Source organism: Hippopotamus amphibius, chromosome 12 (genome assembly GCF_030028045.1).
Source record: "Hippopotamus amphibius kiboko isolate mHipAmp2 chromosome 12, mHipAmp2.hap2, whole genome shotgun sequence".
In the NCBI taxonomy this organism is placed as follows: domain Eukaryota; kingdom Metazoa; phylum Chordata; class Mammalia; order Artiodactyla; family Hippopotamidae; genus Hippopotamus; species Hippopotamus amphibius.
The window spans coordinates 61,802,168-61,820,817 of NC_080197.1; the positions used below are offsets into that span (position 1 = coordinate 61,802,168).

The window sequence follows — 18,650 nt, forward strand, 5'->3', positions numbered from 1 at the left end:
TTGCCTCTGTTTTCTTCTGGGAGTTTTTTGCTTTCAGGTCTTACATTCAAGTCTTTAATCCATTTTGAGTTAATTTTCACATATGGTATAAGATGGTGGTCTACTTTCATTTTTTCCATGTAGCTGCCCAGTTTCCCACTGTATATTCTTGGCTCCTTTATTGTAGGTTAATTGACCATATATTTGTGGGTCTATTTCTGGGCTCTCTATTCTGTTCCACATACCTGTGTGCCTATTTTCATGACAGCATCGTACTGTTTGATACTATAGCTTTGCAGTATAGTTTGAAATCAGGGAGTGTGATACCCCCAATTTTGTTCTTCTTTCTCAAGATTGCTTTGACTATTCATGATCTTTTGTGGTTTCATACAAATTTTAGAATTGTTTGTTCTAGTCCTGTGAAAAATGGCATTATAATTTTTGATAGGGATGGCAGTGAATCTGTAGAATGCTTTGGGTAACATGACATTTTTAACAATATTAATTCTTCTAATCCATGAGCATGGAATATGTTTCAATATTTTGTGTCATTTCTTTCACCAGTGTCTTCCAGTTTTCAGTATACAAGTCTTTCACCTCTTTGTATAAATGTATTGCTAGGCATTTTATTCTTTTTGATACAATTGTAAATGGGATTTTCTTAATTTCTCCTTCTGATAGTTGGTTATTAGTTTAAAGAAAGCAACAGGTTTCTATACATTGATTTTGCATCCTGCAACTACAATGAATTCATTTCTTAATTCTAACTTTTTTTTCAATGGAGTCTTTCTTTCTACAGTATTACGTCATCTGTAAATAGTGACAGTTTTACTTCTTTCCTTCCAATTCGATGCCTTTCTTTTTCAGTATTTTTAAAGTTAAAAACATCATCATGATGTTTTCACTTGGGAATTTTCCACTCCTGATGAATCCAGTGGTATAATCTTTCCACTGAAATTGTTAATGCTGATTTTGGTATATGATATGACATGTATTGTTAATGCTGCTTTTGATACTTGGTATGGAGTGATTTGTGTTATCTCCTGTGCGTGTGCTTCAACTTCCCTAATTTTTTTCTGATGGTCTGAGCTAATAAATTAGGCCTCATTTTAGCAAGTTAATGTACATATACGATTGGGTCGATTCTTCAAGATGTTTAATCAAGTTTATCTGGTCCAATTTGTTGAAAATAATTTCCTATGGAAGGAGGTCCTGAACTCCTGCCAGCATTGGAGGTCTTATCTTTAGGTTTGCAGATACTTAATAACCACACGAGATGATCTAAGAGTGCAGGGCAAATTCCCCTTCCTTCAAGCAGTGGCTTTGTATTTCAAAATTTTTTGTGTTTTTTCCTCTCCCAAGATCTACCTTAACAACTGTCACCCAGTACACGTATATATGACTGAATAAAGAGTGTTACTACAGAATACTTATTCCACTATCCAAGAGATTCCTCAAAATTTTCACTCTAATTCATATAAAACAAAAACTACCCTTTCCAGGTTAAGCTGATTTCACGAACTACTAAATGCGTCGTTAAAGGCAGACTGAAATCGCTCCTCTGGCAGTCTCCGCTGCTGCTCTTTCCGTCCTAGCCCTTCGGAAATGCAGCGCTCGCAACTGGGAAGGCAGCCGCCCGCGCAGAAGTTACCGAGTTGCACCTGCGGTTGGCTCCTGGCGGGTGGACCGTTTTTCCTCCCGGGAAGCAGCTGCGCGCCAAACCTACAGCACCAGGCTCGGTGGATGATGCGGGGTTCGACCCGTTTCCCTGCCCTCCAGCTTCCTCGAAGTCCGTCCCGCCTCCTTTATCGGCTCGCCAAGAATTTAGTGTGTCCCCTGAGAAGTGGGCCGAGCGCCGAGCGATCGATGCCTCCTCCCCGCCCTGGGAGCCGCCATTTTGGGGGCAGCAGAAACACTTATAGGGGCGGTAGCGGCTCAACGGGATGTTGACCGGCTTCTGCTTCCCTTGCCAGCGCTGTGAAGCCGGAGCAGAAGCCTCCACCGGGGCTACTCCTCCGGCTGCCTCTCCGGAATGAGGCCTCAGTTCCTGCGCGGGACGGCTCCCTTTCTCTTCCGAGAGTAAGTGGCGGCGGGCGGCGCAGCGCGCCCCCGCGCGCCCCCCGCTGTCAGTTAGGCCGCGCGCCCCCGCGGGCGCGCGCCGCTCCCCGCGCCCTCCCCCTCCCCCGCCCCGGCTGGGCGCTCGGCGCAGACTCGCTTGTTTGTTGCTGCAGGAGCCCAAGGAGAGGCCGAAGCCGAGACGATGCCTGGGAAGCTGAAGGTGAAAATCGTGGCCGGGCGCCATTTGCCAGTGATGGACCGAGCTAGTGACCTGACTGATGCCTTCGTGGAGGTTGGTGCAAGGTCCTGCCCCTCCAAACACAGGGAGCGCCAAGCCCGGTGAAGGATCTTAGCCGTCTCGCCCGCAGCCCCTCAGCCCATTCCCCTGCCGACCGCCCAGCCGGGTCCCTGGAGGGCTGACTGCCGAGACTGCAGCCCATGTGATGGGTGCACGGCTCGCAGGCTTCCGCCTGCCGTGTGGGGAGGCTGTTACTGCTCTGCCTGCAGGGGTGACCCTGATGTCAGGACTCCTAACAGGCCTGCCAGTCAGGAGATCCCAAGGCGTGGGATCTCCACCTGCCAGTCAGGAGATCCCAAGGCGTGGCCAGCCGGCCACTGAAATGCACACCCACACACAAACACACACACCCACCCACCCACCCCCCCTCCCCCCCCCAGACCCAAACACCCATCCTTCTTTTTGGGGAGGGTAGCTGGCTTTTAATGCTAGAGTGATGGAGATGATGTTTAAGAATGTAGATGCACTCTGTTATGGGCACTGGGAGAGCTGCAGGGCGATCTACCCTTTAACATAGTATTTTCTGAATCATCAGTGTAAGTTCTAAAACACCGGCGTAACACTTTTCTGTTCTTGTATAGACTGGTAGGTATGAGGAGCTGTTTCAGGGTAATTTATTGCCTTGAGGTAGGAAGCCAATTAAGTGCCATGGATATAAATTGCAAAATTGCTTTTTAAATCTAATGATTAGTTTAAAACTCATGCGCATTAGCACAGGCCTAGGGCCCGGAAAGTAATAACCTAGAGTCTGAAAGAAGCCAAGTAAGATTGGAGTAAAAATTGTCACGATGAGGCAGAGCATTAGAACAATAATCTTTTGGGCTATTAATGCTTAGAGTTGATAGATGCATGATAATATACAGCCTGATTCCATCTCAATATAAAATATTGTTGATGTTCTCTAAAGATTCTCTAACCTAATCAAACATTGCCATTGCAATTCTCAATCTCAACTTCATTTTTATTTGAGAAACAGTTACTTGAGTGTGTTCTTGGGCCAGATGATAGGTCATGGGGGTACACAGATTGTCAAACCCTAGTCTTTGCTTTCTGGTATCTCAGAGACTGACCCACACAGTGTAGGTTAATAATAGCTAACATGTATTAAGTCTCATTATTGCTAGGTCTGTGCTAAGTTTTTTTCAATTCTTAGTCCTTATAACAGTCCTGCTATTGTATTATTTTCCCATATTTGGGAAATGGGAAGTACCTGAAAGACACAACAGGATTTTTGTTTGTTTTAATATCATATGGACTTTTGTTTCCAAGCAATATATACATATACTCAATTAAAACATATCTGAAAAGACCCATGAAACCTGAAAAGTTCTGTGGAGACTTGCTGGTACATAGGAACCTAGTGAATTTAGAACCAAGGGAAAATATTCTGAGATAACATTTGTGTTGTCAACCTGTATTGACTGTGTTTACAATTAAAATTTTTTTATAACTTAAAAAAAAAAAGCCTAGGAACAGTAAATAATTTGCCCAAGGTGACTTAACCTTGTAAGTCTCCACAGCCTTGTGGTCTGTTAATTCACAGTGCTAATACTGCCTCTGCAGACCAGGTGATGAGTGCTTCTGTAGGCTATGGAAACTTACTTGTGTCTGAAGGTTTAGTGAGGCTTCCTAAGAAAAGTGACACTTGAACTGGGCCTTGTAGGATACCCAGGATTTTACCAGGCAGAGGGAACATCAAAGGCACAGAGTGGAATACATGGTGTGTTAGGAAACCTTCTTTGTTTGGGATGTGTCTGGAGTCAAAGGTGATATGTGTGTAGTGGAGGTTGTGAGGGAAAAGGCTGAAAAGGTAGGTTGGCACCAACCCCCTTTTCTGTATTGAAGGAATTTTCCTTTATTTTGTAAGTAGATGGTAAGCCGGGGAAGATTTTCACCCAGAAATGAGATAAGATCATGTTTATATTAGTTTGTTTCTTTGTAGGATGACTTGAATGGTGATGTGATTGATGGACTGGATAGATGAGAGGTGAGGTGAGGAGGTCAGTTAAGAAGGTGGTAAAATTATCCAGACATTATGTGCACATTTAGAATGGGAATGGATTAAAGGGGAAGGATTTGAGGGACATTTCTTAGGTAATATTCTCAGGCCTTGGTGACAAATGGCTTTTGCTGGTGAGGGAAGGGTCAGATTCAGGGATGACTCATTAATTCCTTCTTTCAACAAATAGTTACTGAGTGTCTGTTATTTGCCATGCCCTGTGCTAGTCTCCAATCTAACTGATGCATATGTACTAGTGAACAAAATAGTCGGGGTTCCTGTTTTTATGGAGTTTATATTTTGGTGGGAGAGTCACACGTTAAAAAGTAAAGAAAGATTAAATTTATAATTACAAGTTGAGATGAGGGCCATGAAAGAAAATGATAAAAAGAGAATCTCAGGAACTTTAGGTTGAATTATCAGGGGAGGCCTTCAAGGAAGTGCCAATTAGGCAAAGACCTGCTGGATGAGAAGGAGCTAGCTGCTTAGCGAGTGTGTGTGTGTAGCACAGGGGCCGAGCAAGAGGGGCTGGAGGAGAAGAGAATCTCAGCAGAGGCAAGACCCTGAGGGTTTGCTGTGTTTTAGGAAGTGAAGGAAGATGTGTGTGCTGGCATGTAAGTGAAGGGGAGAGTTCTGTAAGATAACATTGGAGAGTTAATCAGGGAGCCAGTTGTGCAGGATTCTAGAAGCCATGACTGAAGGTTGGATTTTATTCTCGATTCAGTGGGAAGCACTTGTTAAGATGTGCACTGTTGTTGCTGTTTGGAGAATGGACTGCAGAGGGGAAAGAGCTGAAGCAGGCAAATAGTTACGAGATTTCATAATAGTTCAAAAAAGAGGTGATGAGGGTCAAGGTGATGATTTTGGTAATAGAAGTGAATGGATTCCAGATATACTTTGGAGATAGACAATAGAGGATTTGTTGGTAGACTGGAGTAAGGACCAGGGAAAGGGAGACTAAAAGATGATTCCTAGCTTTTTGAAGTCACTGGAGTAATTTTTTCAATCTCCATGGGGTTGAGAGTGATTGACCGAGTGGATTGAGAATCAACTTCCATTTGGGCATGTTAAGTTTTGTTTTTGTTTGTAAAGCTCTTTATTGGAATATAATTGCTTTACATTGTTGTGCCAGTTTTTGCTGTACAACAAAGTGAATCATCTGTATTTATACAAGTATCCCCATATCCCCTTCCTCCCGCAACTCCCTCGCACCCTCCCTATCCCATCCCTCTAAGTCATCGCCCATCATCAAGTTGATCTCCCAGTTTTATGCCGCAGTTTCCCACTAACTATCTGTTTTATATTTGGTAGTGTATATATGTCACTACTGTTCTCTCACTTCGTCCCAGCTTCCCCTTTGCCCCCCCACCCCATGTCCTCAAGTCCATTCTCTACAACTGCATCTTTATTCTTGTCCTGTCACTGGGTTCATCAGTACCATTTTTTGAGATTCCATATATATGAGTTAGCATACGGTATTTGTTTTTCTCTTTCTGGCTTACTTCACTCTGTATGACAGTCTCTAGGTCCATCCACCTCATTACATATAGTTCCATTTCATTCCTTTTTATGGCTAATATTCCATTGTATATATGTGCCACATCTTCTTTATCCATTCATCTGTTGATGGGCATTTAGGTTGCTTCCGTGTCCTGGCTATTATAAGTGGTGCTGCAGTGAACTTTGTGGTACATGTTTCTTTTTGGATTATGGTTTTCTCAGGATGTATGCCCAGGAGTGGGATTGTTGGGTTATATGGTAGTTCTATTTTTAGTTTTTTAAGGAATCTCCATACTCTTTTCCGTAGTGGCTGTACCAGTTTGCATTCCCACCAACAGTGCAGGAGGGTTCCCTTTTCTCCACACCCTCCCCAGCATTTATTGTTTGGGTCCTTTAATTGGAGTTGTCGAGGAGAAAGTTGGATTTGTGAGTATTGTGTTTTAAAGAGAGGTATGAGTTAAAAATAAGCTCACACAGGCCAGTGCTTCTCAACTCTGTGGGACCCAGGCCTGCCTTTATATAGCAGGTATTTTGAAATCTTCCCTTTACTATCTTGGCATGATATGCATAGCTAATATAACCTATCTATGCTCACAGTTGAAAAAAATCAGTACAGTGCTCTACCTGTAATATGATGAAATAAAAGTTTTTTTAAATATGTGAATCAATATGGAAATTGATGACCACAGTAGAAGACATGAAGTAATCAGGTTGAGTTCATGATATTTATTGAGCCTTTGTGCATATCAGATACCATACCAGCTATAGTACAGCATGCTGGGGATAGAGCAGTGAGCAAAACGAAAATTTCTGTAGTCACAGAACTTAGGTTTTAGTGGGAAGAGGGAGTTAATCAAAAAAATAGTTAAGTAAGAGATAAAGTATGCTAGATGGTGAGAAGTGCCTTATGTGAAGAAAATAAAGCAAGGATTCAGGATAGGAGGTACTTCACCTCCATGTAAAATCACATGAACATGACTGCTCCTCTGACAGAGTGAGATAGTTGCGTAGTTTTGGCATCTCAAATGGGCCTTCACTGCCATTGGTTATCTGATTTTCCAAAATACACTATAGTCAACTCCTGGGAGGAAAGAGAGTTGTCCATTAATTTTCACAATGGTTGCATTTCTTGACAGTTACGTGTATTAAAACCCTGTCACCCTATTACATCTATAAACCTGAGTTAGGTTCTAGGTAGGTTTTTCGCCCACTTGGCTCTCTGGTGGGGGCATTTGAAAGTCATGACATTAGACAAGTCTTCATTGTTGGGGACTGTCTCTTGAATTGCAGGACACCTAGCATCTCTGGCCTTCCTCACTAAATACTACTATTATTAGTTCCAAAAACACCCCTAGAAATTTTCTAAAGTTTCCTTAGAAGTTGGTTCTGTACCTTTTGCAAACCATTGACTTAGGGGGAGAGAAGAGGGAGCGAGAAGGGGGATGGATCTTTGAACAGACATGTCGTTAAGAATTTATTAGAGGTAGAGGACGAGGGGAAGGAAGCTGAGATTGTCAGCCAGTGGGTGGGAGAAAAATCCGGAAGTAATGTCTCAGAAGGCAAGAGAGGAAGTTTCTAGAAAGAGGAAATCCTCAATGTCAGATGGCACTGAGAGGTCAAGTAAGGGGGCAGAGAAATCACTGGATTGGACAACATAGGGGTGTTACAGGTCCTGGCTGGAGGAGTGACAAGGATGAAAGCCCATACTGTAGTGTTTTAAAGAGGGTTAAAGTACACGGGAGTAAGGAAGTAGGAGTGGCATGAATAGGCAATTGTTTCAGGAAACATGGCTGTGAAGGGAGAAGAGAAATAGCGTGGTATTTGGGGAAGTATGTAGCTTTTAGTACTTAAATAAGAAGATATTAGAACATATTTGTGTGCTAATAGGAATAATCCAGCAGAAAGGGAAAGGTTAATACAGGAAAAAGGAGATAATGAAAGATAAAGGGATAAATTATGTGATGTAGACTCTAAGTACTATACAAGCTCATAGGAAAGGGACATGATGAAGCCTGGGCTGGTGATGAGAAAGCTCTGTGCTGGGCTTGAAAGATGGTAACATTTCCATAGGCAGAGAGGAAAAGGGAGCATGTTTTGGATGAATAGGACAAACTTGATACAGGCAAAAGGATGGAATAGAGCACATGTAATTGAAGGGAGGGTTCTTGTTGAATAGAAGTGGGAAATAAAATTTGGCTGGTTAGAGCGGATACAGGTTAGCGAGTGGTCTGAAAACGAGGGGGAGAAGTCCATACAGCAGATGCTCTCTTAACTAATTTCTATTAACTGACTCGTTATAGTTCCCTGTGCTCTTCATTTCTGCCACAGACACGTTATTGGATACCCCATATCTTTAAATAATACTCCATTGTGCCTGCTTCTCCCATCAGTTGGCTGATCTGCTTTACCAAGAGGCAGTTGTGTTTATTGCGGAACCTATTTATGCCAACTCTATTTGTTATTGTTATTTAACCCTTATACAAATCAGTGAAATAGGTGGGATGATGAAATTGATAATGCTGTGTAAAGACTTGTGGATGCAGTTGCTAAAAATTACTCTTGAATTAGATGAAGATTATAAAAAAATCTAGGATTCTCTTTTTTTAATCAATACCAATGATTTTAAGTTCTACCACATTTTATTTTTATTTTTTATTAAAAGATTTTTTTTTGATGTGGACCATTTTTAAAGTCTTTATTGAATTTGTTACATTGCTGCTGCTTTTTTATGTTTTGGTTTTTTGGCTGTGAGGCATGTGGGACCTTAGCTCCCCGACCAGGGATCAAACCTGCACCCCCTGCATTGGAAGGGGAAATCATAATCACTGGACCACCAGGGAAGTCCCCTCTACCACATTTTAAAGAAACCCAAACTGGCAAACACAAATGATACATTATGGGTGTGGTTTATGCAAAAAAGATGACAACTATCAACGGTGGACGCTTACTCAAAGAAGAGGCCTTAGTCTTACGATAAAAGATAGAGGAATTAATATTTATTTACATGTTTTATTTGAAAATGTTTACTGTTTGTATCATTTTTGATGATTATCTGATCTAACCAAATTATTTCATTGACCAATCAGATACTGGTCCTGATTGCATTGGTTGAGGGAATTTCTACTATATATGATGTGAGGAATTTAGGAAGCCAGTGAAGACAAAGTAGTACTTAAGGATGATTATTGCGGGAATCTCCAGGATGAATGGGATGGGATTCTGTAAGAGGGAAGTATTAATCAAAATATATCCCAGTATTAATGTGCATGTTACAAACTGTTCCACAGAACTATATTATCATTTTGTTTTTATCCAGGAGCCTTTGAGGGAACAGGGAGAGGAAAAGAAATTAATATTTAATGAGCATTTTCTGCTAGACATTTTGCTAAGTCTCTACATGCATTATCCTGTTTAGTGCTCACAGCAGCTCCCCTTTTCAGAGGAGGAAGCAGTTTTAAATAACAGGTTAAATAACTTTCTCAAGGTAATTTAGCTAATGAGTGGGAAAGAGAATGCTTTTACCTTACTCGTGAATCTCATTAAAATCCCTGATGTTCTTTAACTAAATTGTAAGGCATTCATTTTAATTGCTGAGTAATAAAATCTCCTTTTAATTAAATAAGACCAAATGAACTCTGATTCTTCTTTAGTCTAAGGAGAATCACCACAGTGTTGGCAAAATACATACTCTAGCCTTTTTCTTCTTCTAAAATCTTGTCTTTTGATTGTTTAGTATAGTGTGGGACTAAGATTGTTACTATATCTAGGATGAACTGTTGACCCCCCCCCAAAAAAAATCACAGTATAGCACTATATTATAATGGGATAAAACTGAAGAGGGCTCCGAAATCATAGCTTAAGAAATGATACGCTGTTTTTTGGCAATTGAGCCCAAACCTTAAGTACATTTGACTTTTGACTGCTTTTGAATGCTTTTATGAATCCTGAGATTTTCTTCAAATAAAGTAGTTTTTAGGTGACTTAAACAGTAAATATTCCTCTGATATTTTGAATATTGAAATGTAATGAAAACCAGGTAAATTAATGAGAGATTTCTTCCCAGGTTTCTTTTTCCTTGTTTCATTTCTTTAACATTTGTGATTTAAAAGTAAAAAAATAATTATGCAGGTAATACAGTTGGCCCTTCCTGTCCCTGGGTTCCACATCCTCGGATTCAACCAACTGCAGGTAGAAAATATTTGGAAAAAAAATTCCAGAAAGTTCCAAAAAGCAAAACTTGAATTTGTTATGTTGGCAGCTGTTTTCACATTGTATTTACAACTGTTTACATAGTATTTATATTGTATCAAGTACCAAAGGTAATCTAGAGATGATTTAAAGTGTATGGGTTCTTGTGTATATGTTGTGTGCAGATACTGTGCCATTTTATTTTATTTTTTATTGTATTTATTTTTGGCTACGTTGGGTCATTGTTGTGTGCGGGCTTTCTCTAGTTGCTACTCTTCAGAGCAGTGCGTCAGCTTCTCTGATTGCAGAGCACAGTCTCTAGGCCCACGGGCTTCAGTAGTTGTGGCTCTCAGGCTCTAGAGCGCAGACTCAGTAGTTGTAGCACACGGGCTTAGTTGCTCCGCAGCATGTTGGATCTTCCTGGACCAGGGATTGAAACTGTGTCCCCTGCATTGGCAGGCGGATTCTTAAAACCCCTGAGCCACCAGGGGAGTCCTGCCATTTTATATAAGGGACTTGAGCGTCCACAGATTTGGGTATCTGTGGGTTGGGGGATTGGGTGGGAGGAGTCCTGGAACCAAAACCTGTGGGTACTTGAGGGACAACCATACATGAATAGCTCCCGTTACAAAAGATTCAAATATGCAGAAGTAAAAGTTGAAAGCTCCTCACTTCTTACAACATTATACTGTGTTGTCTATATGCTAATCAGTCCCTTCTTCAGAGGTAATTGCCATCACTTCTTTGGCATGTATTCATCTACTCCTCCCCTCCTTTAAAAAAATTTTTTTTTTGCATATCATATTTTTAAAAACAAGTGTAATCATACTTTATATATTCTACTTGTTTTTTTCAATTATTATGCCATTGACATCTTCCCCTGACAGTACATATAATCAACTCCATTCTTCAGTAGGGAGAATATGATTTATTTAGTCACTTTCTTGTTGTCACTAGGTTTCTGTATATTTTTTGGGAAGAGGCCATATGTGAAAGTACTTTAGGATAAATTCCCAGAAGTGAATCCAGAATTCTGTAATTTGAATCAAAACAAAGTTTTTGCCATTTGAATTTTATTTTAATTTTTGATGTTTTTGAATTTTAAAATAGTCCATTTAAAAAATATGGCAATATATGTGAATGGTTCAAAATTCAAAACGTACAAAATGACTCAACCTATCATTGCCTTTCCTTTAATTGATCTGTTCAGTTCGGTTTAGTGGCCACTGTTAACATTTATTGTATATCCTTCCAGAAATACTCTGTGTATGTGTAGGCATATATCATATGCCTTATACAGTTTGTCATTTTTTTCCTCCACAAAGAATGCCATACACACTGCTCTGCAGTAGAGAGATGTATCTTGGACATTGTTCCATACTAGTGCATGGAGAACTGCTTTGTTCTGTTTAGCACTGTATTGTGTGGCTTTCCCATACTTCATTTAGCCAGTTCCCGTTTGATGGGCATCTAGGTTATTTCCAATCTTTTGCTACCATAATGCTGCTCATTTATGTCATTGTGCACCTCTGTATGAGTTTAAAGGGTACAGGCATTTAAAATTTTGTTGTGTTGTCGACTGCACTTTGTGAAGATTGCTCTAATCTGTACTCACAGCAGCAGAGTGTGAGAGTACCTCACTAACACCGTGTTTTCAAACTTTCTGATATTTGCCAACCTGAGTAGTGAAAATGTTGGTTTAGTTTGATTTCTCTTAGTATGAGTATTTCATCTCTTGATATATTTAAAAGACATCTATATTTCCATTTCTTTGAGTTTCCTTTATTTAGTTGGTTTGTTGATCTTTTTCTCATTACTTTGTAGGAACTTGTTAGAATTGAGGAAATTAGCTCTTTGTGACACATTTGGCAAATCCTTTTTCTCAGTTTCTTATTTATCTTTGATTTTATCGTATTCCTTACCATGCAAGAACTCATTATTTTTATGCAATTTTTAAAAACTTTTCTACCCTCTGACCAAACTGCCTAGGTACCACATGGTTGGTATCATTCCTGACAATTCATATTGCATGATAAAATAACTACAAAATTGTACAGAAGATAATAACTATAGTTTTGGGCATTTTGCTTTTGGAGCATTTTCTGGACTGATTAAACATTAATGTCTACAAGTATTATAATACCAATCGTAGAATTGTAGGTCAGGAAGGAAAGGAGACTTCATAGGTTATCTGGTTGAACCAGCATTTCCTGAGTATCTACAAGATGCAAAACTCTTTACTGGGTATTGGATAAACCTTTAGTGAATTTTGAGTTTAGGAAAGATACTTAATGGTGATAACCGATACTATTAGGGAAGAGCCTAGAGAGATCAAATTTATGAAAGGTGAGACAATCTAGGAAGTAGTTTCTTATCTTTTCTGCTCTCAAGCTTCCTGAATGCTTCTCAAGTCCAGTCTGAGGTTTTACAGTCTCCATTCTTTGTTAGAAGCAAGTCCCAGGGATTTAGCCTGCTTTTTGCCTTCTTCCTTTCCGTCTTGTTTACTTTTGCATTTTGATTTAGTGCTTGCAAGACTGGCTATGAAACAGGATAATCTTCCCATTCCAACCCCTTTTATTGTCCCCGAAGATGGGAACATAAAACCCTTAATGACCATAGTTTACTGCTGATCATTAAGTATGCATAGGTGAGGATTGAAAAAATAACAAATATGAGGAAGTGAGAAAATACTAGGATATATTACTAAGTTCTTATAATAATGGGCTGTAGTTCTGGATTCCCTTGATGAAATGATAAGAGTCAGCTATCCTTTTTACCTTCTGATTTTATTTTGCTGGTCCTCCACCCTTAAGACTTTCCTCCTTTATTTGAGCTCCTGTTTTATGAAGGCCGAGTTGACTACTTCCTCCACACTGACATAATGGTCTGATTTTAATTTCCCTGTAGAGCTAGTCAAGCAGAACAGTGGGCCATCCCTTTTTCCAGGTGTAGTCTGTAAACGTACCTGGACTCATCCATGCTTTCTCTCCTTTTGTCTCAGGGGGTAGTAGTCCTTTTTCCCCTGCATGGTTAATCCTCTCATTGTTCAGCTGACGTTAAATTTTATTTTTATTCATGTTTTTGATATTTATATTTGAACTGTTTCTTATTTGTTTTTAGGTAAAATTTGGTAATACCACCTTTAAAACAGATGTGTGTCTCAAGTCCCTCAACCCTCAGTGGAACTCAGAGTGGTTTAAGTTTGAGGTAAGTTTTTAAATGTAAGCATTTTTGTGTGTGTATTTTTGAGGTAACCCTTTTCCCCAGGAATGATCGGACTACTTTTATTTCAGGTATAGTAGTTTTACTACACCATGAAAATATTTCCTAAGAATATTAAGTTTTCAAAAATTGTTACATTTCAGAAAATATAGTATATGAATAGGAGAACCCAGATTATTAAGGTATTATATTATTATATAATAAATTTCTCTGGATTTTAGTGTATACCAAAAAGCACTTAACAATGTACAGAGTAAACATTTTTTTGAATTGTGATAAAATAATATATCATAAATATTGCCATTTTAACCATTTTTAACTGTACAATACAGTAACATTAATTGCATTCACATACATACAATGTTATGAAACTATCACCACTATTTCCAAAACTTTTTCATCACTCCAAAGAGAAACTGTTCATTTAGCAACAGCTCCCAATGCCCTCCTCTTTCCAGCCCCTTGTAATCTCTAATCTACTTTCTGTCTCTGAATTTGTCAATATAAGTATTTCATATAAGCAGAATCATAAGTGTTTGTCCTCTTGTGTGTGGCTTCTTTCACTTAGCGTAATGTTTTCAAGGTTCATGCATGTTGTGTAGCATGTATCAGAATTTCATTCCTTTTTATGGCTGAATAATATTCCATGTATGAATATACTATATTTTGTTTATCCTCTGTATCTGTCGATGGACACATCGACAGATACAGAGGATTTGGGTTTGTTTCTGCCTTTTGGCTATTGTAAATAATGCTTGTTTGTTTCTGCCTTTTGGCTATTGTAAATAATGCTGCATTGAGCATTGGTGTACCAATATCTGTTTGAGACCCTGTTTTCAGTTCTTTTGGGTATATACCTAGAAGTGGAATGGCTAAGTCATATGGTAATTTGTGCATTTAGCTTTTTAAGGAACTGCCAAACTTTTCCACAGTGGTTGCACCATTTTACATTCCTACCAGCATATGTGAGAGTTTTGGTTTTTCCATATCCTTGTCAATACTTATTTATTTATTTATTTTTTAAACGTAAGCCATCCTAGTAGGTCTAAAGTGGTATTCACAGTATAATTTTAATATGCATTTTTATTATGAATGAGGTGAGTTTGATTTCTTATGGCTAAGGACCATTTGCATTATTTTACTTTGAACTGTCTCATATTTTAATCACCCAAAGATGACATGTAGATTTCGGAGGTTGACTTCACCAGACTTGATGACCAGTTTAATACAGAGAATGTAGATGTGAGGTGTTACCTCATTGGTTTCAATTTGCATTTTTTTTCCTGGAAATAAGTAATCTTTTACATATGGTATATGTATACATTTATGGTAATGAAAAATTTTAAATTATAAGACTTAATTTTTAAGGTATACTTTTTTAGGTGGATGATGAAGATTTACAAGATGAACCTCTCCAGATCACAGTTCTTGACCATGATACATATAGTGCAAATGATGCCATTGGTAAAGTGTACATTGACATTGATCCTTTACTCTACAGTGAGGCTGCAACAGTCATCTCAGGGTGGTTTCCAATTTATGATACCATTCATGGTAAGCAGTAGTATTTAAGAAAATAAGTCACACTCTTTTAATTTATCCTTAAAGACTTTTGCGCCACACTTGGTGATATTAAAATATGTATCTTCAAAAAGTATCTTTTTTTTAATAGATGTGGTAGTATGTATTGTTGGTAGAATTGTTCCTTGTCTGAACATAATTTGAAAACAATGCCTGCTAAATTTATGCAATATAGTAAGCAGATGCATCATTTGAAAATTGTCTCATATTGGTATACTGTTTCTAAAATATATTTTAAAATGAATAATCTTGAAACGTTTGTGCTTAAAAATTCTTGAAAGAAAAATCTTCAAAGGCTTTTTGTTGCCTAAAGCAAAGTTCTCAAAGTATAGTCCGGGGACATCTGTGGGTCCCTGAGATACATTCATAGGCTCTGTGAAGTGAGATGAGAATTGTTTTCAGCATAATACTTATATGTCATTTGCCAGCTTTGGTCTCGCTTTCTTACAAGTGTACAGTGGAGTTTTCTAGAGGTTTTATGATGTGTGATGTTACCACACATTGAATGCAGAGCAGAAATGAGAATCTATTTCATTAAGCTACGCACTATAGAGATTCACAAAAATGTAATGTAATGCCACTCTTCTCACTAAAAATTTTCTTGTTTTTCAAAATATATTTTTGTAAAGAATGTTTACTTTGACATAGACCGATTTACTATTACTTTAAATGAAGTAATAAGTAAATATTTTTCTAAATTCTCAATTTAAATATATAATATGGTAAATATTGAAGATTTTGAGATCCTCAATAATTTTTGAGATTGTGGAGGGGTCCTGCGATCAAAAAGTTTGAGAGCGGCTAGCCCAAAAATATGTCATCTCTTTAAAGTGGCAGATGGACCCGTAAGGAACCAGCAGATGCTTCTGCCTACAGTCTTGCATTTTTCTGTCTGCTTTATATTTTTGACCTGGCAATTCCATTGATAGTAGTTTATTATAAGAAGATAAGATGTTTGGTAAGATTTGTGTGTATTGTGACATTATTCATATTCTGTATTATTTACTGATGTTTAAAATGGTAAAATAAATTGGAAAACAGGTTTTACTTAGAGTACCTATAGAATGAAAACAATTAGGAAGCAAAGTCAGCATTACTATTATGATTGATACATTATTTTAAAATTATTAATTGGCATTTATTTGCCTGGTTATTTAATTATATTTTATTTTCTTAAGTTAGAAACTTGATTTTCCTTTTGAAATCTTAGGAATCCGTGGGGAAATCAACGTAGTTGTCAAAGTAGACCTCTTCAATGATTTAAATCGATTTAGGCAGTCGTCATGTGGAGTCAAATTCTTCTGCAGTAAGTAAATATATTTTATTGCTCATTTGACAGAAAATTTAATAATTGTTAAATATGAGAAATCAAATTAGTGTTTCAGAAGCCTAACAGAAAACCTGTTATACTTTGGTCTTAATGCCGCAAAGAAAATTGCTAATTTTTCAGAAATAATTAGTGTAGGTCTGATTTTAAAGTAAATGATATCTAATTTTCCACAAGTTCATAGAAAGTTTTTTTAGAAAAATCCAGTGGGGCATGTGTGTGCATGCGGTCGTCATGACAGTGCCACTGTGGGCCACAGGGAGGCTGCCTCTGGCTGTTCCCCACTCCGCCCGCCCCAGTCTCTATGCCAGCCTCTGCCCTCAAGAGCATGATCGGAAGGACGGAAGGAATCACGTTAATCAGTGCTGGTTACAGTCACTTGATGCCGGTAGAAAGAGTAACTGTCGAAGAGTTTTGGATCTTTTTCAGAATTTTAAAAGAAGAATCCATATATTAATGATTCAATATTTACATAAACCTTATGTTAAGTGATATTGGGTCTGAGGTGGAGAATTGATTGTTAAAGCACTACATAAGAATACAACTCTGAAATACCTAAGAGTGACTGGAAGCAAGATTAAAAAATAAAGGTGGAATATTTTTTCCTGCAGTGCAACGAATTAATTCATCCTTAGAGAAATTAGATATCTGAATGCAAAGTGTGCTAGCATTTGCTGCAGTCCTAACTCAAAACCCAACAATTAAAGGAATAAACCCAAACTGACCTATATGGAAAGAGTCTACAGTTCATCTAGGCCACATGTTGAAAGAAAATCATTGTTATTGTTAAACTAGGTAGCGAAACTAGGTAGTGTCCTCATAATATAAAACATTGTGATATAAATGTTTATAAAACAGGTGATACATTGTATCTGAACAGCAGCCTGTGCTACCTTGATGTCAGCCTGCTGTCAGTGGTGAGCAACAACATAGAGGGAGAGCACCTGTTGCATTTTCTCAGTCAATGAAAACAAATCCCGTTAATGTTTACATTTGGGAAACAAATTTGATAAGGCTACAAGTGTAGCATATTCAGACTTAATTCACATGGGTTGTTCAAAACCAGAGAATGCAGATGTGGAGCCATTTGTGGTGGATGGACTTGTGTATCTTGCAGAAGTCTCAAATGGCTTTAAAAGGCAGAATTATTTAAAAAGCACAACTACTAGACACTAACTTATAGAGAAGATTGCAAGCTGCTCGTCTAATGTAGGCTTTACTCTTGTACCAGTAAGTCAACAAAAGCTTAAAGTAATTTTCATGTATTTGTCTTATTATTTTATAAAGGTTATTTTATTGCCTATTACATTTTTTTCATAAATTAGAACAAGTGGCTTTTGTCAAACGTGTAAAAAATCTGACTATAATTCAGCTCCCCTTTTTGATAAATCCAGTGATGTTTGTTGTTCTGTGTACTGAATGAGTCTGTTAACTGGCATAGTGACTACTGAGCCAATTGGCCATATAGCTATGGATTGTTAGAAACTACAGGCCTGTATGACGTCTCAGATTATGAAGGAAAGGTAATGGTTTGATTTTTGAGGCTGCAGTGTGTGGTGTTCAGAAGTTTTTCAAAGGGCTTCCAGTAATTAGAGTTTTTTGATATTCATTATCTGCTTTCTGATTTTTTATATAATATCAGCTAGCTCACTTGAGTTTTTTTTTTTTCACTTGAGTTTTGACTTTTTTAAACTTTGTAGTGAATGCTATTTAAGGTGGTCTATAGCTGTTTTCTAAATTATAAAAATACAATTTATATCTACTCTGCTTACTTGAGAAAGGTGAGAGGCCTCATGAAAGAAAATAATTATTTCTAAAAGAATAAAATGGAACTTAGAAGACTGATTGAAAGTATTTTTATGATTACATTGAGGTTATCACAGTAAAAGATGTTCTTGTACTGTGTATCCAAAAGGTAAGAACTTAGTTATGCGTTTTTAAAAAGTTGAATTTAACCTTGTGATAAATAGAAACATAATAGATATATTTTTTTTAACAGCAACATCTATTCCAAAGTGCTATAGAGCTGTAATAATTCATGGATTTGTAGAAGAACTTGTGGTCAATGAAGACCCAGAATATCAATGGATTGATCGAATTCGCACACCAAGGGCATCAAATGAGGCCAGACAGAGACTTATTTCTTTAATGTCAGGTATTAAAAAAAAAAAAGACAAAACTTCATGGCTGATTGACTTAATCTTCCCAAATTCTTCGCTTCCTTTTTTCTTTCTTCAGATCTTTATTGGAGTATAATTGCTTTACAGTATTGTGTTAGTTTCTGCTGTACAACAAAGTGAATCAGCTGTATTTATACATATATCCCCATATCCCCTCCCTCTTGAACCTCCCTCCCACCCTGCCTGTCCCAGCTAAGTCATCACCCTTCATTGAGTTGATCTCCCTGTGTTATGCAGCAGCTTCCCAGTAGCTATCCATTTTACACTTGGTAGTGTATATATGCTACTCTCTCACTTCGTCCCAGCTTCCCCTTCCTC

General features: G+C 38.1%; 1 protein-coding gene and 1 pseudogene across 6 annotated transcripts in view; both read left to right on the forward strand.

The window, feature by feature from the left end:
- Positions 1-1,853: 1,853 nt before the first annotated feature.
- C2CD5 (C2 calcium dependent domain containing 5) overlaps positions 1,854-18,650 on the forward strand; it is an 82,057-nt gene continuing 65,260 nt past the window's right edge. For all 6 annotated transcript variants that reach the window (XM_057700929.1, XM_057700931.1, XM_057700932.1 and 3 more), the window contains exons 1-6: positions 1,854-2,058; positions 2,211-2,329; positions 13,143-13,229; positions 14,627-14,798; positions 16,036-16,131; positions 18,152-18,307. In XM_057700929.1, coding sequence (XP_057556912.1) covers positions 2,240-2,329; positions 13,143-13,229; positions 14,627-14,798; positions 16,036-16,131; positions 18,152-18,307 — 601 coding nt within the window. In that variant the 5' untranslated portion in view covers positions 1,854-2,058; positions 2,211-2,239. The remainder of the gene's footprint in view (positions 2,059-2,210; positions 2,330-13,142; positions 13,230-14,626; positions 14,799-16,035; positions 16,132-18,151; positions 18,308-18,650) is intronic.
- LOC130832992 (leucine-rich repeat-containing protein 34-like) lies at positions 16,481-17,328 on the forward strand (annotated as a pseudogene).